The sequence below is a fragment of the Periplaneta americana genome, chromosome 14 (assembly GCF_040183065.1).
Source record: "Periplaneta americana isolate PAMFEO1 chromosome 14, P.americana_PAMFEO1_priV1, whole genome shotgun sequence".
NCBI classification, from domain to species: Eukaryota; Metazoa; Arthropoda; class Insecta; order Blattodea; family Blattidae; genus Periplaneta; species Periplaneta americana.
In genome coordinates this window covers 90,804,812-90,831,781 of record NC_091130.1, presented here as the reverse complement: position 1 = coordinate 90,831,781, position 26,970 = coordinate 90,804,812, and the positions used below count along the sequence as shown (strand labels likewise).

The 26,970-nt window shown below is 34.2% G+C and overlaps 1 protein-coding gene across 5 annotated transcripts in view; it reads left to right on the top strand.

The window, feature by feature from the left end:
• The window catches only part of dom (domino helicase), a 689,640-nt gene that overhangs the window by 308,716 nt on the left and 353,954 nt on the right, over positions 1-26,970 (top strand). For all 5 annotated transcript variants that reach the window (XM_069845730.1, XM_069845733.1, XM_069845731.1 and 2 more), the window contains one exon: positions 21,524-21,710. In XM_069845730.1, the coding sequence (XP_069701831.1) occupies positions 21,524-21,710 (187 nt within the window). The remainder of the gene's footprint in view (positions 1-21,523; positions 21,711-26,970) is intronic.

The following is a 26,970-nucleotide window of genomic DNA, read 5'->3' as shown; positions in this document are numbered from 1 at the left end:
ACCATTTCATTGCCAAAAAATTTAGTGTGGACTGTGCGCTCAGGATATTGTTCGTCCCTATTTTTTTAAATGCCTCCGGTTGGACTGTCACAGTCACAGCAAATTTATATGAGGCTAGATTACTGCAATTTGTATGAATAGAACTGTGCCAAAAGAGTATCAATATGGAGTCAGTATGGTTTCAACAGAATGGCACAACAGCTCACATAGCAAGCATCCATGACGACTTTAAGAAGAATATTTCACACAGCATTGTTTTCTGGTTCCCAATTTATCAGCTTGTGATTTTTTTCTGTGGGGCTTTCTTTGAGTCGAAAGTCTAATTGAAGAATAATATTCAAACTGAAATTGAGACAATAACATAAATACTGCAGAAGGTTGCGGAGAATGTGAGAGTTCTTACAGAAGATTGCATTGCCATTGGTGGTCATCTGAAGGACACAATTTACAAATAGTGACTATTGTAAGAAATAGTTTCAAATGTTTTTCTCAACAGTGTCTAGAAATAAAATGTAGTTATAATATCTAATGCTGAAATTTAATTTTTAAAATGGGTCAATGTTTCTCCTGCACCATGTATTTCTGTCGCTGTCATGGAAACAGAATTTCATATAGAGCTGCTGCATACAGTATCTCTCGATATGGGAGGTATAACAACTGAATTATACAAGGACACTAATGCGCAAGAAGATTGCATACTTGAAGATCTCAATCATGAATCCGTTCACAATGAATCAGAAGATGAAGAAATTGCAGTAGAAGCAGAGGATTGGGACCCGAACACAAGACATGGGTGATCATACAGGTGTGGATGCTAATTTTACCTCCCCACATCAATGGAAATCCCACTCCACTGAATCATTTTTAATTGTTATTTACTAATGAAATTTTAAAAATTATTTTGACTGAAACAAGTTATTATTGCCACCAATTCAGTGAAGGACAAAGCCATTCCAATGGATCATGATAATCTGGACGACATAAAAGAGTATTGGAGAAGTAAGAACTTGTACTGTAGTCCGTTTTATTAAAAAATCTCGAAACATGACAGGTTTCTTCACATTTTGAGGTTTCTTCATTTCAAAAACAGAATCAGTCTGATAAGGATAATCCACATTATGACAGACTTTGGATGATGTGAAAGATTTTTTTAGGGATTGAATGATAGATAGATGTTCGACAGTTTACAATACTTCAGAAAATTTAGCTGTAAACGAGGTAATCTAAGGGGAGTGTAAATTCCAAAGAAGAGAAGAGATTCGGAATATATACAAGCTATGTGATGAAAGGAGCGTCTCATATATGACTGGACTGTGTAAGTGAGTATAAAGCGTGAAAATGCTAATATTAGAGATTAACAGATAACATCACATCTATACATGGGATTGTACTGCAACTAATAATAATGTGCAGATGTTGGATATAAATTGTATATGGACAATTATTTCTGTCCACCACAGTTGTTTTCCAATTTGCTTACTAGGAAGATAAATTGTTGTGATACTGTATGCCACCAAATGTTGGGCCAAAGCAATTAAAAATGATTTTATATGTAAGATGAAAGAAGGAATGAGTGCAATCTGTTGGTAGGACAAAAGAGTGATATACCTCTTCACAAATATACTTAACACCCCAGAATGCGGGCATCTGTTTATGAAGAAAGAAATATAGCAAAACCTCTTGCTATTTGAAGCTACAATAAGATAAAAGTGATCAGATGGAAATGTTACAGCTTTTTACGCAAAACATGAAAATGAACAAGCAAATTTTTTTTTTCGTCTTGTTGATCTCCTCAATACTGAATGTGTACAGTAGTGCCAAAAAAAACCAGACCTATGGAATAATCAAAGTCCTTGGAATGAGCCACTGCTCATGCCACGCCCGCATTCACAAGATAGGAAGTAATCTATTGAAATTATTGTAGTTTCACTGCTGACATAGCCCATTTCGAAAGCCATTAGAAAATAAACTGGTAAAATTCATGTTCTGGGTATAATAAGTTAATTAAGTAGTAAAATATCGCTGCAACCAAAAAGTATTGGGAATAAAATTTAATAAGGAACAAAAAAAAGTTTCCTTCCCAGGCAGGATTCGAATCATGACAGTCTTAGTTACCAGTCTGTCGTGCTGTCACTGTGAACAAGACTCTGAAATCAGCTACAAGGGTCGGTCCTTTTTTTTTTTTTTTTTGCCCACTATTGTACATTTTACGCAATAGCTATCAATAAAAGAAACTCTGGCACGAATTTTTCAAAGAGCAACTCCACCATCAAAAAGTCATGAAAAACCATCATTAGATGCAAATCGCATTTCTCACCTTGAACTCTAGCACACAAATCACTGGCCCAACGAGGGTTGATCACGAAATTGTCTTGTTTATTCTGAGAAGAGGGAAGTTACAAGATCACTGTACTGTTGTGAAAGTTGTGATGTAGGCCTGTGTATGTTTCCGTTTCAAACTCTTATCACATAAATCTTTGCTACTCAAATCTGAAGGGGAAAATCGCAATATCACTGTACTGTTTGGAATTTGTGATGTAGGCCTATGTGTGCTTCCTTGTTTCAAACTCTTATCACACAAAACTTTGCTACTCAAATCTGAAGAGGAAAGTGGCAATATCACTGTACTATTGTGAAAGTTGTGATGTAGGTCTGTGTGTGATTATAACACAGAAATGCACTGCTGAAATCTTGAAGTACTATTATGAAATTTGTAATGTAGATCTATGTGTGTTTTGTGGGTGGATGTCGTTATTGAGGTCCCACGTTGGACGCCATTTGAGGGTGAGTGGTTATTGTGACCACACGTTGGGCGCCGTTTGAGGGTGGGTGCGTCTCGGTGTTGCGTGAGATTCACTCAGGGTAGCCGAGGTACTGTTGTGGTATAGGATGATGTCGGGAATAATACCAAGCCGGCTACTTATATAAAAGGCAGTGTAAACTCCAAAACTATAGGTTTATTGTCGTATTCACTTGGTAAACCCTAGAGTATGTATTTCCGGCTGACTGATAATTCAATCGTTGGTCGCAATTCTGTATCGACTCTGTTGCAGCTCTGAATAAGCTCTATCCAATACTATAAATTCAATACTCTGTCCCGTACACTACGATCGAAGCTCCTAAACGTTGGCGAGTAGTCTCGCCGATGACAAAGTTCAATCTATCGAGTCTTTGCCTGAAGAAAGACTATTAAGTTGGGCCGCCGACACCAAAAAAACTCAGTGTGTCGTGCCGTCGACACGAAAAGAAGTCGTCGTCCTGTCGACACAAAATGAAGTAGTTATTGTGCCCTGTATGTAGGGCCGCCGACACGATGAGAAGTTGTGATCGTGCCCTGTATGTAGGGCCGCCGACACGATGAGATCTTGTGATTGTTCTCCGCTCCCCGTCACCCTTATTTATAAAAACCTATCCTACGCTAAAACTAACTATTCTATTGGTTAAAAACTACGTCACTTAACCGGCCTAAAATCTATTCCCTATTGGTCCAAAGTGACCTCATAAGCTGGACCAAGATCTCTTCTTATTGGGCGCGAAATATGTCATCTCTAAATTTAGACTTTGGATTTCCCATAACCTCAAATTAGTTTGTATATCTCACAAGAATACCCGTTCTTTGGAAAACCCAAGCTTGGCAGTTGCTTTCCCACGGGTCCAGTCTAACTCCGGCTTTTACGCATCGCCGAGTGTCTATACACAATCACGCACAAGGTGGCCCTAAATCTGTCCGATGCTGACAAGTGACGAAACACCTGTGTGGGAAGCTAATTCTAACGAAGTCGCCAGAACATCCCCGCGAATACATGTAATAGAAATATGGAGATATCACTTCGCTAATAAATCGGTCTCTCCCTCTCCTAATTACTGCTTCAGTTTCAATATTTAAATTTTATTGGGGGGAAAGGAGTCTTTCAAACTGTGATATGGGCAATAGTTCCCCTTTTGGGGGGTGCCAAGGTGCATCATCGGTTATTTTCAGTGTTTCCTTTGTTGGAATATTAGTATATACAAATTTTCAATATTGAGGGAAATCATTTTGATGTGACTATTGATATTTATATTATTTAGATATTTAACTATTTGTTTTATATTTGAAATTGTGTGTTTGTTGTTAAGTTTTAATGTCTGTTTTAGGAACTTACATAGAAAATTGTTAACTTTAATCTGTTAATTATTGGTCTCATGGATATTACTTTTTTGTTTGTTTTTGGAATAGTTTTTAGTATTGCTTTTGATTTATGTATGCATCTGTGTGTGCGTGCGTGCACACGCACACATAAAGTGTTACAAGTTAATATCGCTTAAATGAATAGATAAAACTGAATGCTTTGTCTTCTAAGTTTAGTCGAATGTCAGTGACATTTGTAATATTTGAATTCCTTTCCACAATAATATTATATGCTTTCACACCAGGACATAAATATGGCAACATTGCCACCGGCTGGTTCAACTATGCTCAGAGACTTAGTAAGGTCACTTCCCATTTAAAATATTGTATAGGAGAAATATATTGTACACAGAGACAGAAGGCATGCTCAAAATCAATTTTACAGTACCAGTATGAAAAATGCTGAAAATGACTTCGACAACATTTGGAAACGGTGGCAAATGGAAGACATCCAAAGCCAAGAACATTAGCAAACAACAACATTTGGAAACAAAGAATTTTCATACAAATATTCTTATTCGTGCACTTGTAAAATATTGTGAGATATACACTGCTGGTGAATTTTTTTGCACAAGCATTATCTGTTTTAATTAACCACAGTAACCTATGGAAAATAACCCATATAGAAGCATAAACACATCGTTTGACACATTTACACACATGTTTTAACTTAAGAGAACAAAACATTCCACATTTATAATAATTAATCCTCCCTTAAAGGATAAACCTTTCTTTTCATCAAAGTTACCACCACTCTTTGCAGCTACATTGAGCATGTGCTCGATGAGCTTTTCTAATACATGTGGTATTCTCAAGTCTGATTAGTGAACTATGTTACAAGTCAGTGATATATGCAATCGAGGGGAAAGGGACTGGCCAGTCTAACCCAGTCTCCTGGCTCATGAGGTTCCAACCAGTCTTTGGAGTGCTGACTAAACATACATGGTGGTATTTCACTCCACACTGCTTATTGCATGTTCCATAGTCTTTCCTCTAATGTACAATTTTGCATGCTATGATCTAGCTCCTCCTACTATAACTCTTACCAGATTTGAGTGCAGTGATTGTGTTTCAGAGTTACACATTTCAGATGCATTCTTTTTCTTCAGAAAATGACCGGAAAATGTATATGTCCAAAGACTTCAATCTTCGACTCTTGACCACAGGTCTTGCTTCCAGTCATCAGTAGTCAAATTTGTTGAGATCATTCGCTCATTTTGGCCCTTTGTGTATATTTCTTTTTTCTGGGGTGTTTCCTCTTGACTGCCATTCTCCTCTGTACAGTGCTAACAGATACTTTATTCTTGTGATTTCCATTGCTGTCATTTATCTAGTTCTTTTACTTATAAATCGTAGGCTTACAAGGAAAAGGTATTAAGTCCAAAAATGCGAAAAATGAGTTATTAATGGTATGAGTACAATGAATTGCACTTTGTCTACTGGGAAAACGAATTAAGTCTTAATTCTTATAGTTCATTAGAAATGAGACCTTCACAAATTATTATTAAGTCCATTACAAACAAAATGTTGACAGGAAAAGAGTTTTAAGTGCACTTAATACATTTTGCCTGTATACTTCAATATCACTTTCAGAATATCTGTACAGGCAGAATGATTTCAGCTCATAACCTGATCAGGTACACAGTGATCTATGCTAGTGATTAACATAGATTGCATGTATTTTTTGCATAAACATGAACAATTATATGACAAGAGGAAGGAAATTATTGCAGCTAGCTGTGCAGAAAAATGCTGATGTGATTGCTAGTAAGTGACTCTTCTTAAAGTATACATGATACCCAAAACAAATACTGTAATTACTTTAACATTTTGAGATGAAGTTGCTATTTTTATGCTGTACCTAATCATTCTTTCAATCTTGTTATGGGATCCAGTATAGTCATTATTAAAACTATTTAAATAACATATTATGACATTAAAAACAATACCAAAACAATAAATTCTAAACATAGACCACCTAATGACAAGGTAGTAAATATTTAAAATTTTACTGTCGATATTCCATTTCTTATTAAAAATGTTTGATCAATAAATTAAATTCGATATGATCTGACAATAGAACTGTGAGAAGGGTGTAACCGAAAGTATAGAACAACTCTTCTTGAATGATTGGAATTGCAGATAGGCGAAATAAATTAAATAATACATAACATCTAGAATAAACATGATTTAATTTATTATAACAAAAATTATTATTCAGGATTCAGTAAATAAAATGATCATTTACCAACAGGAACCTCATCAGTCATAAGTGAACAAGATGTGTTACAGAAAATTGATAACGCTTTCGGAAATGATTCTGCAGATTTAGATTCTCATTACCATCCTAACTCTGAGAATTCTGAAGGCAATGAAAATTGTGCGGCACCTGGGGAACCAACTCAAAACAATGGAAGTAGATGGAGAAAAGCGAATCCAAGCAATGGAAATGCAATGTGAAAAAAAAATGCGGGGATGGCTTGACATAAAATAAAAATCACAAGATGCTAAAATTCCTAAAACCTCTAAATTATAACTTGTGTGGATTTACGTGTACTGAAAACATTTCTGACTAGCGGGGAAAGGAGGTTTGTTCAACCTATTGGAAGGCAGAAGGACTTCATTTTCCATTGAGCCATCAGCAGCATTCCAGGAAGGAGGAGGAATCATAAGAATCTTGATGAGGGCCACTGTTTTTACAGTTCCTCCTCATTTGTGTTTGGAAGCCGTCAGAATTGCCTTGCTCCTGGTACACAGTGTTTTCAGAAAAAATATTCGTAAACTCTGAACCTTCTCTCTGAAAGAAATACTTCAACATACAGCAGGTGGTAAAAATGTTGGTGAAAAAGAAATCCAAAGATGAGAATGGTGATGTTGTTAATTGGCTCAAAGTAAAATCTTTCAATTACACGAAAGAAACTTCTTTGGTTCTCTAAGATAAGTGTTGCTATTCTGATGAATATAGAGCAATCAAAATTTGTGGAGAGGCACGAATATTTGTTTGTCCAAAACAACCGCTAGCAGAATACTCACATTCGTTGCCAGTAAGCTCAGCAAAGAGGAATAATCTTCTAAAAATCTGTCCAGCAAGTACCATTCATGAAAAGTTGTATGGTTGGTACAACACTCTGCCAACATGTGACACTGCAGTTGACAAGGTTCCAGTACCTGCTGTGGATGACATTGAAAATAAATTATGATTCTGAAGATGACTCTTAGTAAGCTTATGATTTAACCTCTAAAAAAGATCGATGATGTAACACACTCTTTATATAACGAAGTTCAAAATCTGTGAATATATTTCATTCAATTCAGCTCTAGCTGTGTTAAAACCATAATTCAATCTGCAAAATATGCTAATATGTAGCCTAATGCATATATTACTTAACAAGAAGGAGTAAATGAGTTTAAATACAAAACCAGATTCTTCATATACATTCAAACTTTCAAGTTGATTTATCTCAGTACTATCTTTTTGGACTTAATACCTTTTCCTTGTAAGCCCACGAAATACAGTAGACTTGTCCTTAGCTTTCGTAGTCGTAGGTCTGCCACTTCTTATTTCATCCTTATGTGGGTGATTATGTTGTATTTTTGGATCACATAATTCACAGTTTATGTTGGAAAATTTAGTTTATTCGAAATTTTTACAATTTATGTATCCTTCACCACAAAATGCGTTGACTGATGCTCATTCATTTGCATTCATTATATTCAGGAACCATTCCCTAAATTAATTTTCAAAAATGAAAAATATTTTAATAAATTACTGAATCTTTAATAACTATTAGTCCTTTTCGTGGAAAGAGTCATTCATAAAATCACAAATGGTATATATTGTAAACTACAAACGTAGCATGTCTTGAGATTATAGTAGTTCCCTGGTAGCAACATCTACTGTTGTTGCGTTTTGATGGATCTGCACAGAATTGAACTCAAGCACAGTACTAATGTTGCCACTTCACAAGTGAATTTACATTTTTCCCTTTATATTCTGCGATCAAGCATGAGTCAGAGCATTGGGATATCCCTGTAAATGTGTATCTTAAGTTGAGAATGAAGACATTCGAGTCCACACCTGTGGAGTAACAGTCAGCGTGTCTGGCCGCGAAAGCAGGTGGCCCGGGTTCGAAACCTGGTTGAGGTTTTTTCCGGGGTTTTCCCTCAACCCAATATGAGCAAATGCTGGGTAACTTTCGGTGCTGGACACTGGACTCATTTCACCAGCATTATCACCTTCATTTCATTCAGACGCTAAGTAACCTAGATGTTGATACAGCATCGTAAAATAACCCAATTAAAAAAAAAAAAGACATTCGAACTGTGAAGACGAGCTTCCTAGGCTTCGTCCAGTTCTTTCATGGGGACAGTGAAGGTTCACCAGGTTACATACACAAAGAAAGTACTTGGTATTTTCTTTAACACTCTGAGCTGCTTTGAGTGCCCCTTTGACAAGGAGCCATAAAGCCATTTTTATTTGGGGAGAGGATATAAACGGCAGTTAGATAAAGGAAAGTGTGCATATGCAAAAGCTGACAAATGAAATTCTTTTTTTTAATTGTCTTTGTTCTAGTAAAAAAAATTTACTGTAAAATATATTTTCTTCGTTGTAGTAAAGAGATTTTCAATGTTAAATACAGTATGTATAATGTAACTCTTAAACTAACATTTTGTGAGCCACCTACATACATCAGTCAGCTAAGGTGCTTGCCTGCCGATCCAGAGTTGTGCTCAAGTGTGAGTTCGATCCTCGCTTGGGCCGATTACCGGATTGGTTTTTCCAAGGTTTTCCCCAGCTGTAAGGCGAATGTCGGGTAGTCTGTGGCGAATCCTCGGCCTCATCTCGCCAAATACCATCTCGCTATCATCAATCCAATTGATGCTAAATAACCTAGTAGTTGATACAGTGTCGTTAAATAACCAAGAGAAAAAAAAATATTTTGTGGAAAAATCACTCTCTCACCTCTATAGTCACTTCCACATTCACAAAAAGAAAAGGGCAAAACAGAAAAGTGATTAATCATTACCGATACTTTTTGTTAATACCTGAGCCAAGGATAAGTCGGAAAATATAATATTGTAATTCAAATTAATTTCGGAATACATATATTTTTGTCCTCAAAGTGGCCTATTTCGAGAGAATAACTCATATATTCTTTATTTAATGATGCTATACGAATCACGAGTTTATCTAATGTTGGTAAAATTGGTAATAGTAAGATCAGTCTGAGTCTGAGGATTCGTCATGACATTCACGTTATATTTAGATAAAACTTTGAAAAAATCCGAATGAGGTAAGCATCCCATTCTCGAGCACAATCTTTGATCATGAGCCTAGATCTGGGGTGAACTGCTGGAAGTGAAATGGGCAGATGCCATGAGCATAGGTTGCTGCTGTTTCAGCTCTGGTGGCTGAATTCAGGTATAAATAGGTGAATGAAGAATGCATATTCTTAATGGAGAGGAGGAAGATTTTAGCAACAAGATTTAAATTCCTGTACACAATGTATCGAATATCTGGTAATACGAAACTGATATTTTACTTAGACAAAACTTAAGTAAATCAAAACCACATATTAAAATTAGCTGTCATGTTGCTTCTAAGGCAACATTATAGTTCTAGACTAAATCAAACAGTCCAAAGATGTATAAGAAAACGAAAGAAAGAGCTGTTCTTTTAAGAACTAAACTAGTCAGAATCCTTCAGTGGAATACAGGAGCTCTCTCTATACACCATGTTCTGGTTAGAGGGATCGAGAAATAAAAGCTCCTGATTTTAAATTAGATGAAGATATTATGATTTACATCTGACAAGATGCAGAAACTGTTCAAGTTTATGCAATAATGGTTTAAAAGCAAGCTGCATGTTCATGCGCATGCATACCAATGTTTAACTTGGAAACAAGCCTGATGCCATTCAGTAGAGCATACTGTCATTGGATAATTTGTTCTTCATCACGGCGAAAGTCATTAGGAATGTGTATCTGGACATGTTGCAGAACTTTATTGTTGACCAACACCCCCCATGATTGGTTTTTCGTCAACATGTAGCTCCACCCCATTGCTATGGAGCAGTGCGTGACTTTTGGATGCAAAATTTCCCGATAGGTGATCAGAAGGGGACCCCGTGCCTGGCTACCTAGGTTACCCGACCTGATCCCCCATCCAGTACTTGACTTTTTTCCTGGGGCTTTGTGAAGGATGTTGTGTTTCAACTTGATAGAGTTGACACTTTGAAAGAACTAAGACGTTACAAAATGCAGCTGCGCTAGTCACTCCACAAATGTTACAGAACACTTGGCAGGAGGTTGAATACCATTTAGATGTCTGCAGAGTAACTTGAGATGCACACATTGAGTTGCATTGACCATTCTTTGAAACTCGGAGAGTTTTTACATCAGATTATGTGTAAACTATTATTTACACTTGTAATTATCACTTATTTCTCGATCCCTCTAAGCAGAACATTGTGTATATATTATACCAATAACAGAATTATTACTATTATTACTTTTTTATACTAATGCCACGAGCTTGTCTTTCGACATTTCTGGTCTTCTTTCATGGCAGTCGCTATTGTGTAACTGACTTCTGAGTTTGGGGCACCTGGAAGCCGGGAGTTAAGTTACCCCAGTGATATTATAGGATAACTATGTATGATTATGGGCACCAGAGAAGGTCTTAAATCTGAACAATCTAAATTCTAGGCCACAAACGAATACAGGAACAATTCCCTCTACAAATATAGAAAACTTCAAGTACCTGGAGATCACATTGCAGAGAACAGAACGTTCTTTCAGATTACATACTACAGAAATAGTAGCTGCCATTACAATATAAGAAATTTCTACAATATCGCAGCCCCCACAAGACTCGCTGATGACAGCTATGAAGTTCTTCAGAGCAAAAGTACACCCAGTAATCATATATGGCCCAGATTTAATCTGGGAACAGTCAAGATATCAGACCTAAAGTAATAAAAAGTACAGAGGCCAGTTACTTCATGAGAATGTCGGGGATCTTAAAGTGCATGCCTTCCTGCCTGCCTTATGCATTATTTTGAAAATAATTAGATAAAAAGGAATTTGATCATTTTTGGAGTGGAAGAAGTGGGACGAGAATATGGAATGAAAACATATGAGATGGGTTGCAACATGTGCTAGGGGATTTTTAATTTAGAGTGAGAGAAGGACACACTGGATGCACTAGTCTATACTAGAGAAAGGAACAAATTACCAATTCTAGTAAGATCTATAAGTGTGAAAAATACTTCCACAGTTCAAGTGAAACTTTGTGTGTATGTGCGTGTGCATGCTTGTGGGGCAAAGTATGTGAAAGATACCACTATGATAAGTGTGTAAAATACAATAAGACCTTAAGTTGTTAAAACATGAAGGAAAAATGTTAGACTGTTACATATCTTCATCCTCAGCAGCAGAGTGTGGATGGGAATGACTGGAGCTCAGGCAGGCAGTACCATTGTATTAAGTGATACAGTGTTGGAAGTGAAAAATGGAAATAAGCTCAGAAGACGAAAAAAAATCACTGGCAGAAAAATTGAGAGGAGAAATTACAGGTGGCTTTTGGAACTTTAGGAAATAATAAATCCGAAGAAACAAAACTTTCAATCTCAAAATATACAGCATGGGACAGGATAACATTCTAATAAAACAAATTCTGCCTTCTACTTGAAATACTTCGGTTAGACAAACATGATTAACACTAGTAACCTGCTTCTTACATTACTGGTATATGGAATGTATCTCTAACAAGAAGCAGTTTCCCATATGTAGTTATGACAGCAATTTTACATTGTTCTCATGACACAATGATGCAATAGTCAGCATGAAACAAACTTGTGTTGTGTTCGAGTCTCAGTATCTCCTTCCCCCCTCCCTGCTTCATTTTTTCAAAAGCGGGAAATGTGACCCTGTTTTAATTACTTTTAGTATATCATGAAAATGCTAAAATGCTTTCTGGGTTTCACTATTTTATCTTATTAAAAAACGGGAAATATTACTCTGTTTTAATTAGTTTTTAATAATATCGAGAAGGTACTTTGTGTCAAACACAGAAGGGAAATTAATTATAACCAAAATGTAACATCCAAAGTAAAAACAATGTTTCAGCTATTTTGTGTTTTTTATGTCCTTTATGATAAGTTCGGCTACCTTATAGCTAAGCTAGCTTCCTGTACTTTTTGCAAAACAGGTACCGATGTCATGAGCATCACTTTTTTTGTTTTCCAACAAGGGACAGAAATAATTCACATATTTGCTTGACAGAAATGAATGTTTTGTTAAGAAGTGTTGTTTAAGTTTACTGGGAAACATAACAGCATTACTGAGTTTTCACCACTCACCACACACAACAAACTCGGGGATTGGGCATGTTTTGTCACCAAATCATTTTAATTTTAATTAATTTTTGCGTCATACCTTTCACCTTGTGGAGATACACCGGTTGTGGAACAATATAACCTGCTGAGTCCTGAGACATTATTTTGTTGTTTTATTTTCAAAGTTCAGTATAATTCTACACTTCAAAACAATATCACTCACATGAGGAAAAATGCTGAAAAAATTCTGCAGGTTATATTTAGGGCACAAATGCAGGTATATTACCCTATACTATACTTAGAGTCTGCTGACATGACGTTCACTCCGAAGATTTGCACATTTTATTTTTAACTGTTTATATGACTATTTTTCATGCACATCTCTTTCTTATTCTAGATACTTTTTCATTTTCATACGAAATCGTGTGTTCAGTGATTTCTTTGTGTTTCTTCATTTAAAAAATATTGTCTATTCAACACCACTAACAATTCTGCAAGATTTACAAAATCGACTCACAGCAGCAGTAGCTACAATAATCCCTCAGAAATTACATAACATTATACAGGAGGTAACTGAAAGAGTTAGGTTATGTCAAGATGCTGATGGTGGACATTTTGAACAAGATTACGTGAAGTTTTGGGTTATTGTTTAGGATTAATATGTTCAAAATTTATTTGTTCTGTGTAAAGAACTCAAGTTTCGATAAATTTTTGGACATTTCTTGAAATCACAATTGGAGCAAGATGTATGGAGCATACTTAATATGAATGATTACATCGGAGTTCTTGGAAGAGCTTTTAACGCAAATTCTGTAAGGACATGTGTAGTGTGGAGTGCTATTGGTTCTGCAAAACCCAGGATAATCAACATTTGTCGTTGTCTGACGTGTACTGAAGGAAATTCCTCTGTTAAACTATACTCCAGTGATTTCGTGTGTTGTGGAAAAGATATTTTCTGTCTTCAAGCAAAAATCAGTGACCCCAGGGAATATTTAAATGTGCAGCAAAGTGCAAGTAATCCTTCAATGCCTATGCCGTCACATAAACGTGATAAATGTTAACTTATGAGATACCTACTTTTCACAAGCCACAGATTCGCAAAATATGGTTTTTGAGCTGATGAAAGCAAAAATTTTGTTTCAAGCCATTCCAGTTTAAAATATCGTTAAGTTTAAACTCGCGAATAACTACGAAACTTTGTGTATACGCGAAATTTGATTTACATTGATATTTATGTACACTTAATAGCAAAAAGAATGAGCTGACTCTTGGTTGATAGAAATGCTAAGTTCTATCATGCTGTTCACTCATGTAAATGCACTGCACTGCACTTCAAGACATTCCTGTGGTGTCCCTTCATTGAAAGTTGTCCATCTACAATGTAGTCAACCTTATGAACTGTGTGTGTGGCCCAGTGGTAAGATGTCTGACATTCATACCAGAGGTTGTGAGTTCGCCTCCCAATAAAGTAAAATTATTTTTTTTTTTTAATTTTAGTTTTTAATTAATTTATTAGTTTAAATGTGAAATAGCATTTGTTAATAAACTTCGTTATGCCTGCCTTTAAAAGTATTATTGTCCATCGTCTGTGGACTATTAATAGGCGAGACCTGGCCTGTATAAACAAAAATACTTGTTTCACATCCCAAAAAACAAAGAATTTGTTAAGAAATTAACAAAAAAAAAGGCCTATGGTGGGGACTAGTATCTCGTCCACAAACTGCCTGCATCAACAACTGCCCTTATTCTGCGCGGCATGGAGTCTACAAGATTATGAAACAGGTCTAAATTCATATCCACGTCCTCCCACCCATCTGGAACTTCTTCTTCTTCGTCTATGGTACAACAGCCTTCTTAAGCCAAGACCGCCTCAATGATTCTCCTCCATCTGGTTCTGTCCTGTGCTTCATTTTTCCAGCGGCTTACTCCGATTGACTTCAAATCTTTTTCATCGTCAAGCCATCTTGTTGCTGGTCTTCCCACTTTTCTTACTGTGTAGAATGGGTCGGTAAGAGTAACTTTTTTACATGGGCTATCATCATCCATCCTATATAGATGGCCTAGCCATCTCAGTCTGTTGGCCTTGATCACTTTAATTATATTCGCATCATTATACAAATTATATAATTCAGTGTTATATCTGATACGCCAGGTACCCTCTTCATTTACTGGGCCATAAACTTTTCTTAACACTTTCTTTTCGAATACCATTAACCTTCCTATATTTTCTTTACTCAAGGTCCAACTCTCTGATCAATATAATAGGACTGGTCTAATCAATGTTTTATATAGCCTACATTTTGTTTTTATGCTAAGAAAGCGGGACTGGAGTTGCTTCTTTAATCCATAATAACATTTGTTTGCCATCTTAACGCATCTGGAACTATGTTCCACAATTCGTCAGCTGTCCAAACAGGTGGTTCTTGGGCAGAATGGATCATTACATTTGCCAAAATATGTTCATAGATTTCTGCCATAAACTGACCGTGGATGCATTCCAAGTGTCCTACCCTATCATATGACATCCAGCCCCAACACACGACCCAACCTGTTAAGTCATCTCACGAAGCGTTCGTCATATCGGTGGCCATTCTTACGATAAACTAGGGCAGGACCATCATTGGAAACTAATTACCTTATCAAAGAAAATGACATTTCTCCAATCGAAGTCCTGTCAGAGAGTAGTATTAGATGGTCCACGGCATGCTCCATCGTCAAATGTTCTCTCTTCACAGCTTCATGACACCGTATGCCATGCTCTCTAAAAGTCTCCTCATGGTGTGTGGGGAACCTGGAAAGTTGGACGCCATCTTGAGTTGAGAGACAGTTCTAAACGGGTAATTATCAACTTACCTCAATAACATGGCGTCCTCTTCCCTTGTAGAGATGTGCTGCCGACTAGGAATGGGATGATTCACAACTTCACCATTCTCGATAAAAGTTTAGCCCACTGCTTAGCAGTTGACAATGAGGTTCAAATCTCTCTGGCCACCATCGATGCAGAATAACCTATGCGAACCAGGGCAATGACTTGTTGACGGAGATGTTGTCTCTCTGCCATCTTCAAGTGTAATGACGAGACAGAACGTTTTATTAACAGACAGGAGTGTTGCTTTGAAGAGAGAGGGAGGTTTATTATTTATTGGAGTTTGGGAATATTCTAAGAGATGTTGCCACATAAATATGTCTTTGCAAGACCTATATGATGGCAAATTTGTAATTAAAAAAAGAAGATTGTGGGAGATTCGAACCTTGAGCTACTATTATTTACTCGTTCAATAGACCAATGCCGTAACAACTTGTGCTACTGAGACTGTTAATATAATTTTGTTATAATACATAGTTTTCCTGGTCATATAGCTTTGGTTGATTTTGTATTTATCAATTTTATATTTCACTCTTCAGAGGCCCTGATGTAGCTAGAATCAACCCTCCATTACATTTTGTAACATATTTTAGATTCTTAAACAAAATACAGCAAATTTAAATGGTTTAATTTTGTGTTACCTAGTGAACTGTGGCTTTGAGGAGACGAGCATGCGCAATGTTATGTATCTGGAACTTAGAAATTGTTGGCGGCCCATTCTTTCTGCCATTAAGTGTACATAATTTAAGTGTAGTATTCAGACCTATTTCAGTACAAAATTTTGATTTGTCTTTGCTGTTCACTTTAACACTTATTATGAAAATATTAAATCTTTCTTAAATAATTGGTTTATTTTACAATCTTTATGAACTGCGTGTTATTAATTGGTTTATTTTACAATGCTCTATCAACTATGAAATATTAACATATCATCACAAAATCCAACTAAAGTGAGATTCAGAAATATAAACAGGTAGTCATGAAATAATTTTGGAATAAATCTTTAAAATGAAACATGGGAATCAGTATATAGTCAAAGTGATATGAACAGTAAATTCAACAAGTTTCATAAAACATTTCTAAATATTTTTGAATCCAGTTTTCCTGTAAAGTATGAAAATGAATCAAAATAAAACATTAGATGATTACACAAGGTATTAAAATATCATGCAAAACCAAGGGATTATTATACATACAGAGCAGAAATAATGATATAAACTTAAAATAACACTATAAAAATTATTAAAAAATATTACACAAAGTAATCCAAAAAGCTATAGAATTATACTATAATACAACAATACAAAACTCTGATAATAACGTCAAAACAAATTGGAACATAATTAAAAAGGAAAGTGGACGATCAAAAAGTAAAGTAACAAACTGTACCCTTATATCTAACAATACAAAAATGTCAGACCCAAACGAAATTGCAAATATATTTAACAAATATTTTCTTACAATAACTGATAACCTCATCATCCCCCAAGATGATGTTACTAACAGTTTATACTCTTTAACACAATATTTTCCGACAAAATTCCAAAATATTCAAATATTTCCAACAAACAAACAAGAAATAATTGCAATTATTAAAAATCTGAAGTCAAAAAACTCTTCAGGGTATAATGAAATAACAAGAAAAATATTAAAAGCGAGTTCACTTATAGCTAAGTTATTTGTACAACTATTCGTTGTTCAGTGGTATATTCCCCGAGAGATTAAAATATTCAGTTGTTATTTCTATCTTCAAAAAGGGAGAAACAAAGTCTCCAGAAAATTACAGACCCATATCACTTCCACCAGTCTTCTCCAAAATCTTTGAGAAAATAATGTGTAAGAGATTATATCATCTAGAAAAATACAACATTTAGTCCCAGTAGAGTTTGGATTTAGGAAAAATAAATGCACGGAAAATCCAACATTTAGTTTAACTGACAAAATTCTGGAGGCAGTAAGTAGAAAATTACAAGTTGGAGGAATTTTCTGTGATTTATCCAGCATTTGACTGTATAAATCATAAAATGCTGCTAGACAAATTAGATTATTATGGAATAAATGCGTTGCATACCAATGGTTTCACTCATATCTCAAAGATAGAAAACAGAAAGTCTAAATCAATACAACTATGAAATCTGCCTCGACATGGGGAACTATTAATAATGGAATTCCTCAAGGATCAGTATTAGGTCCCCTACTTTTTCTAGTGTTCATAAATGATCTTACCCCCATAATACAAGATGTAGGTCATCCCATATTATTTGCAGATGACACAAGTATAGTAATTACAGCCAATAACTCAAACACATTCCAATCTTCAACGAGGAGATTCTCTTCAAAATATGTGACTGGCTCTCAGTCAATAAATTAGTATTAAATTGTAACAAAACTAACATAATTCCATTTAAATCCTGTCCAAATTCAATTTCGCAAATTTCAAGTGCAATAATTAAAAATAAGTTCCTATTAGAAACAACAACAACCAAATTTCTTGGCTTAAAAATCGATATTGTGTTAAATTGGAGAAATCATATTAAAGAAATTAACCCCAAACTAAATTCAGCATGTTTTGCCATTAGATCTATGTAAAAAAAGTATGTAAAATTTATTTAATCTGACGGGATTCCAGCTTATCAAGATCCTATACTATCCTATGCAAAGATAGTAAATATCAATACCTTAAAAACAATATACTTTGCATACTTCCACTCGGTAATGAGTTTTGGAATAATATTCTTGGGAAATTCCAGTAACAGTAACAGTAACATTCCTACTACAAAAAAGAGTATTTAGAATATTAATAGGTGCCAAATCTAGGGAATCGTATAGGACTATTTTCAAAAAACTACAAATAATGCCCATGGCTTGTCGGTAATTTTTTTTCATTAATAATCTTCCTCATATGTCATCATGAAAACTTTGTAACTAATTCAACAGTTCATAGCATAAATACGCTTCACAAAATGACTTTCATACTCCATCAGGAAGTCTATCGTGCTGTCAAAAAGGAGCGTGTTATATGGCAGTAAAAATTTTTAATAACCTCCCTATCAATATAAAAAATGAAACTCAAAATGTAACGTTATTTAGGGCCAAATTAAAGAAGTAACTGATTTCTCATGTCTTCTATTCTGTAGGTGAATTCATGACATTCAACAATGCTTCATGAAATTGATACTAAAACTTTGTGTTGTACTAGTAGACTATATTGTAAATCTCTTCTGTATATATTTCAACTGGACTGTGACTATAAATTAAGACTTGATAGTAGTATTAAGTTTTTTGACTTGTTCTATATTCTAGCTGTGAAGCAATGTATGAATACCATAGAATGTTAATAAATACAATACAATACTGCTATGGTTATCTAGTGTCTAAATGAGATGAAGGTGATAATGCCAGCAAAATGAGTCCAGGGTCCATTGCCAAATGTTATAGAGCATTTTCTTTTAATGAGTGGGAGAGAAAAAAAAACTCAATTAAGTATGTAACTTGTCCCAACCAGGATTTTAATCCAGGCTCACTCATTTCACGGTCAAACATGATGATTATACTCTACAGCATATCACTTTGAAACTGTGTTTAGAGTGGTTATTTTAAAATATGAAGTAGAAAATAGTCTTAAATGTATTGTTGTGCTCTTTAATATATTCACACAAAGTATATGAGGCTGTTACATTTCTCTACACAACCCATAATTGCCCTAAGTATTATTAAACTGTAGAAGGATCCATAAGATTCCCTTGTTTGAGACAGACCTCTAGTCTTTGTAGGAATATTCAGTAATCAACTCTTAAAATGAACATTAAAAATCACGGAGCAAGAAAAAAAAATTGAAGCATTAGCCATCAAGTATAATAAATTATCTTGTATTTTGCATGACGAGAGTACAAAAGTAGTGGGTTTTTAAATACAAAATAACACCGAATTTAAGTTTTTTTGGTAAGGGGGGAAGTAATACCGAAATTAACCAAGTTTCATATCGAAATTTAAGATATTTATTCCGTGTGAATTAGAATCCCTAGTTACTCGAAATATTTGATAAGACATTTTTTATCAAGTTGCATATTCAAATACACACTTCACTGTATTTTACTACATATTTATTTATTTATTATTTATATTATTGAGATTTACATATTTGACCCAAACGCAATTTCAATACAAAATACGATAAAAAAAAGACAGAATGCAACAATAGAATAAAATGTATTTTATTACATATTTACAAATATATTTTCCTATTTGAAACTGCATAAAAACCTAGCTATACATATTACATTATTTTTGGCAGTGCATCTCTGGCACAGAGTATGAGATGCTCACTCAAACTGATGGAATATTACTCCCTCAGTGATGTTATACGAACAAACAACTCTCATTACCATATGTTACTTAGCATCTTATTTCCATATCATCAATGTGCTTGAGGAAAACCTTCTAATGCAGCCCTTTACTGTGCTGGGTGCTCATTTGTCTTAGTTATTTTTATAATATTTACGTTGCACAAAAAATGTACATGTTTTTAAGATAATTCAAATTATTTTTATTGAATGTAATGTATGTATTAATTCGTTTTCCTTCATAACATTAGGAGAGAAAATAAATAAAAGTGAAAAATAATAATAATAAAAACTGGGCATATATGGGGCACTGCATTTAGGTTTTTCTCTCCTCACTTCCACCCTTCTTCCCACACAAAGTGTACAGCTGTTAGTAGATACGTGAGTCAGGAATTAAGAAAAAAAAAAAGTGGACAGGGTATGTTAGAAAATTTGACTTCATATTATGGAAAGCCTGTAATTGTAGTGAAATTATTGTGATCCTGTAACCAGCTGTTTCCAATATATTTATAGAATTCATGTTTCCAGGTATTCAACATGGAAAAGTGTTTCTGGCATGCTACTTGTATATATTGGTATGTGTGCTGGTGTGTTTGTAGTCTTTCATTTAACTAGAAATGAATTTTGTGTGCATGTGTGGGGTGTTTGTCTATTTTTATCCAGGGAATATGTCGCCTAGATTCCTGAATAGTTTATTGAATATGCCTGCTTACCTATCTTTATACTAAGAAACATGTTTCAAAGAATATGATTGTTACATTTTAAAACTAACTGTAAGTTTGAATTTCATTGGTTACAGATGCAGCATAAATGACCTCAGTACATTAGCTACAGTACAGTTTAATTGTACATGTACCCAAATTATGGAAAAGTATAGTGTGTAAATATTTGAGTTACTCCACATTCTAGAACATTGGTCAATTTCGTTATATATCACCAATATTAATATAAAAATTATTTCTATATTTGCAAATGTTCTTCCATATGTCGTAATAGACAAATTTCTTAATTATAGCATTGAATCAGCACCAGCTCAAATTGCTCCTTTTGAAAGTCAAAGTCTCTTTCCACATTTGTATAAATTATGATTCTCAAAGTGTACACGAGAGTTACCTGAAAGTTATATAAAACCTGTTGTTAAAAATCAACAAGTCATGTTTTATTATATTGGCTTTTGATAATTCTTTTTTTATTCATCAAGTTGTCGTTTCTGTAATGAGAAAAATGTCTATAAGATTTAATGTGTCCAAGTTGTAAGAAATGTGTCATTCCTTTTCTGTAATAGATCAAATTCATTTAGTGTCTTTATGATTTTCTGCTGGAGACTCTGGTGTCTTGATACGTTAATGATAGGTGAGATGGAATGTTGAAGATGTAGGACAAGCTGTTCTACATTTTGTCGTCGTCTTTCAATCAGAGGATTTAGACCAAGTGACCTGTTCCATTTTTATGCCATATTTACTTCGGTCATGCTAATTTTCTTTTGCTTGTTCCTCGGTAGTTGATGATTTGTTTAGGTAATCTTGAATTTCTCATTCTGCGAATATGTTCGATCCATATTGTTCTGTAATTATTGATATGTTCTAACATGGAGGTGCAAATCAAGCTTTCAGGTATAACTCCCTGTAAAGTTGATTTGAATAATTTCGAGGCCCCAGAACAATTTTTCCCTCGAAATTAACATGGAGGTGATTTTCAATTATTGTTTTATTATTTCGGAGCTTTCTTGCTTATCCCATAAATTTTGTCATTATTATTATTTTATCATGTACTGTACAATATGAAATGTATCATTTTGTTCTCCACAGACGACTTCTTTTAACTGGAACACCCCTCCAGAACAATTTAATGGAATTGTGGTCCTTGATGCATTTTCTTATGCCAAATGTATTCCAGTCGCACAGAGAATTTAAGGAGTGGTTTTCAAATCCTGTGACTGGTATGATTGAAGGCAACTCTGAATATAATGAGAGCCTTATCAAGCGTTTGCATAAGGTGAGTATCATTTAGTTACTATAATTGTACAGAGTCTAGACGGAATGATAATATACAAACATGTTGAATAGGTGTCTCTGTACTCTTTACTTCTGTCCACAAAAATGTATGATATGTTGTTGTTGTTTTCTAATGCTAGGCATTCGACAATAAAGTCATTTGACCTCTTGCACTCCAATAATTTTCAAAGATATTGTCATGGTTAGCCACTGACGCACAGATTTTGAGATGTTCTGAATCCATTTCTTGATTTGAGTTGCACAATGGACAGTTAGGAGACTGATATATTCCAATTCTATGCAGATGCTTGGCCAAACAATCATGGCCTGTTGCCAATCTAAATGCAGCTACAGACGATTTGCGTGGTAAATCGGGAATCAGCTGTGGATTATCATGCAGAGAGTTCCATTTTTTCCCTTAAGATTGTGTTATCAAATTTTGTTTGTTGAAGTCTAAGTATGTAAATTTAATAAATCTTTTCACAGAGTAATACGTAGATTTAGTAACAGGTCTGTAAGTAGCAGTGCTGCCCTTCTTTGCTAAAGCATCCGCATTATCGTTTCCCAGGATTCCACAATGGGATAGTATCCATTGGAATACAATTCTTTTATTGAGTGTTATTAGTTGAGAGAGCATTTTAGCTATTTCTGCTATTTGAGATGAAGGTGTGTGTCTAGAAACTATTGATAGAATAGCTACTTTGGAGTCTGACAATATAACTGCATTTTTAAATTTATTGATGTGGCAGAGAAGATTCCTGAGACTTTACTTATTACAATGATTTCTCCATCAAAACTTGTTGTTCCATATCCAAGAGATCTATAAAGTGAGAAGAGACAGCACGTAACACCTCCACCTGCACCTTGTTCTCTGGAGATCAAGGATCCATCGGTGTATAAATGAAGTCAATTTTGTGGAGGGTACCTAATATTAATTGTCTCTAAAGACAATTGTTTCATTATTTCAGTGTTTACTTCTGATTTCAGTATTTCTTGTGTTAAATTTAGATTATACTCTATATTTAATAGAGTTAAAGGGTTTGATTTAATTTGTAAGTTTTCTTTTAAATTTGCGATATTGATTTTCTGTTTTAATTCTTGAACAATGGATATGAAACTTTTTTGAGTTTTCAATCTACAAAGACTGTATGAATGTCAATTGTTTCCTGGTAATCTGATAAGTTTTTCATATTGAATCAGTGCTTTTTCTTCTATTATCATTTTGATGCTGTTAATATAAGTGAGGAATCTCATAGAATCTATTGGAGTTGTTTTGATTCCACCAGTAATGAGCCTGAGAGCTTGGTTTTGAACACATTCTATTTCTCCACAGTACGTCAGCACTGGCTGTATAAACATTTTGTCTGTAGTGTTCAAAGTATTTCTAGAGCAACCCCATTTCTTTCCTGCTAGTCTTTTCAGAAGGGAGAATCTTTTACGAGCTTTTTCAGAAATATATTTCAAATAGTTGTTCCATGTTAACTTACTGTCGAAAATAACTCCCAAGATATTTGGATTCATAAGTCCTAGGGAGGTGTTGGCCATTGTATTGGATATTGAATTCTCTTTCTTTTTTACCGAGTGAAAATATTTGGTAGTTACTTTTGCTTAAATTGAGTGTCATCAAATTTGATGTATTCCTTTCATGTAGTTGATTTAGAGCTTTAAGAGCAGAATTTTGAATTTTGTCTCTATGTCTGTAAGATCCTGAAGTCCACAAAACTATATCATCAGCAAATAGTGCTGTTTTCATGTTTGATTTCTCTAATAGGGAGGGTAAGTCATTTATATAAATATTGAATAAAGTTTTGCTGAGGACAGTGCCCTGGGGTAGACCTCGTAATGTTTGTCTGTAACTAGAAAGTGAGTTAATGAATTTAGTAGAAATGAATCTTTGACTGAAGAATTCTGATATCCATCTGAACATATTGCTGGAGATACCTAATTTCTGGAGTTTTAGTAATAATTTATTTCTTCAAACAGAGTCATATGCTAATTGAAAGTCAATAAATATTGCCAAGGTATTTTCTTTCTTGTTAAAACTGTCTTTTATTTCTTGGCCAAGGCGTATGACTTGTTCATTAGTAGAGTGTAGTTGTCGAAAGCCGGCTTGTCTTGGTGATAAAAGATTTTGAGATTCTAAATACCAAGTTAATCTGTTGGAGATCATTGACTCCATAGTTTTTACTATAATGCTTAATAGTGCTATTGGTCGATAACTATTAACATCATGAGCAGGTTTCCCTTTTTTGTGAATTGGTACAATGATTGCTTTTTTCCAAGCTGCAGGAATTGAGGTGTTCCATGATAAATTGAAAATGGATAAAAGTAGAGACTTGGCTTTTTGCCCTAGATGTTTCAAAAATTCGGAATGAATGTTGTCGGAACCAGGATATTTCTTGGTTTTTAAATTTTGTATAGCTATGCTTAATTCGTTGGAAGTAAAATTTTGATGAAATATTTCAGGTTTTGTACTAGTAATATTGTTTTTATTATATTTATGTAATTCTCTTTTCATAAATTTGTCAGTTTTTTTTTTTTTATATTGGGATGTAATCTGTGAGAGTTTGAGTAGTGTTTATTAAATGCATTTGCTATATCTCTACTATCTGTTAGTGTTTTGTTATTGTGAATTATAGGTTAGCTAATATTTTCCTGTGTATTGGAAATATTCTTCAGAAATTTATATGTTTTAGCGCTATTTGTTCTATAATTAATATTTTCATTAAATTTATTAGAACTGTTCTTTTTTGCTGTTATGATTACTTTTTTAAGAATGGCAGTCTCCCTCCTCCAATCTTGAGTATCTTCTGGTGTTTTGCTATGTTCTGCTTTGATTCTTGCTTTATCTATATCTTGTTTCAATAAATTCAGGTTTTCTGTCCAGAATGGGGTGTATTTTTTTGGTTTGCCTCGTGGGATGTGCTTTTTTGCAATTTTAAGAATAGAGTCAAAGAAATATTTGTTCAATCTATCTGAGTTTATATTTTCCATTAGTGGTGTGTTGAGCTTGAGTTGTTCGTCTAGTTCTGTAGTAAATAGTTTCCAATCCGCTTTCTTAAAATTCCATGTTGTCTTGTTATTGTAGGGTTCTTTTCTTCGGTTTTGGTGGAGATGAATAGAAGCAATGATGACTCTATGGCCAGATCCGGGGTCTTCAATTATTTTTTTCTTGGTTTCGTAATAGATATATGTATAATATTATGAAGTCTAATTTTAAAGAGAATTTATTTTACACTATATATTCTTTTCTATGTTTTTTTATCGAATTGTACATGAAAAGTACAATGAAACTTGTTTTATCTATAAAACTTGATATTCAGGAAACATAAACTGAGTAAATATCTTGACAATCACTTCACGTGCTGAAATGCTGTGTTTGGAATATCTATGCTGATAGTTATGTTTTGCGAAACAGGTGCAACAGATATTTTAATTTACTGCTGATAGAATAGTTATTCCAAAGCACACAGTAGCATAGTGATTTTAACAGAAATGAGTACAAGCTACTTTTTTTAAAGGCAAAGGCGGCGTATACAAAGGACTGACATCCCTACTGCTACTACATATATTGTAAAGAAAAGTTTTCATCTCAAAAAATGTAATTGATTCTGGATGAGTATGTGTGGAATGCTATAATTTTGTATTGATGAATAAGACTCTGAGAGAACAGAAGTTTTCAGGTAAGAATTGTCAAAAGAGGTATAATTAAGAAAAGGGTACATTATTGGAATTAAATGGAAAATTACTGAAATTCTCCTGTCCTTCCTTCAGCGCTTCCTTTGAATATCAATAACTCCACAGCAAATTTATAGCTTGGCAGTGTAAAGAATTACATTTCTGAGATATGGACATGTAAAGACATACAGACTATTCCAATAAAATGTATACACATTTTTAATGTAAAGTCACACATAAAAATGAAGACATAATATCTAAAAATAATGGTAGAATGATGGTAAGCAGTACAATATCAGTGATTTTCTTGTGTGATATTGGTACACTTCACCAAAAAGCATCAATAACAATGTGAATAAATACAGCCACAATAATTATAGTTCGAGCATTCTAACTGAATACTTAGGTATTTCTGGAAAACGAAGATTGTGGAGAACAGAATTTTGTACAACACAGGCAACATTTGCAAGACTGCATGGTAATTAAGAGTGTGATTTTATGGTGATTATTTTACCCTCATTTGGGTGATTAAAATGGTTTAATTTCGGTGAATATTTCTTAAAAAACCAGGCCATTTCATCCATATTTCTCACCACAAAGAAATGGAAAAAAAAAATCAACTTCTTAAAAAATTATTATTGAAGCAATACCTTTGAATATAACAGATAACTGTTTGCATCATTAATATTAAATTTATAATTATTCAGTTTCATTCGACTGTGCAGGGATGAGAGAACTGCCTTCTTGATTTGACAAAAGCAGTTGGTGCAGGAAAGAAAAAAAAACTGTTGTCTGCTTGCATATTATATCATTGTCATGCCATACACAAGCAGTGCTGAATGATCATATATGTAGGAATGTTCTTGCATATTTTTTAATGAAAATTTTCACTTTTTATTAGTAAGAAAGAGTCGTTTTTCGTGAAAATTGTTTATTATGAAGTACCTAATGTCGTGGATTTCAATCAATTTCGCGAAAATTCGCGGACATATTTCACTTAATTTTGAACTTTCATTAAGGGGTTTACATTTTCCATGCATAAAATTAAAATTTTAACACATTTAACATATATAGTAATACAAAAAAGTTACAACCCTAATGATAATACTTGGAAATTGATATAAAGGTATGGGCGCAAGTCACTACTTTTACTGCGCAATTTTTGCTACTGCAGTTGTAAAAGTTGTGTGTCTTGTAAACACATAAGCCAAAAGTGGCGATCTGCTACTCAGCTGTAACTTTGTATTTCCATGTTGATTCTTCAGTAATTTTTCTTATTATATTCGCATTAGAGTTTCAGATTATGAAACTCATATGATAGGTTACTTATCAGTTCTTTTAATTATAAAACTGAGAACAAAACATTAAACTACAAAAATAAAAAAAATTCTAGGACAAAGAAAGAATAGAAATACAGAGCAATTTGATGGTACCATCACCAAGAACTACTGTTACAGTGTACGAACTTTTTACTAGTAGTAGGAAGATTATTAATATTAATGACACCCGGGAAGAAATCAAATGCAGAATAAGTATGGGAATTGCCTGTTATTTGGTTGAGAAGCTTTTGTCATGCAGTATGC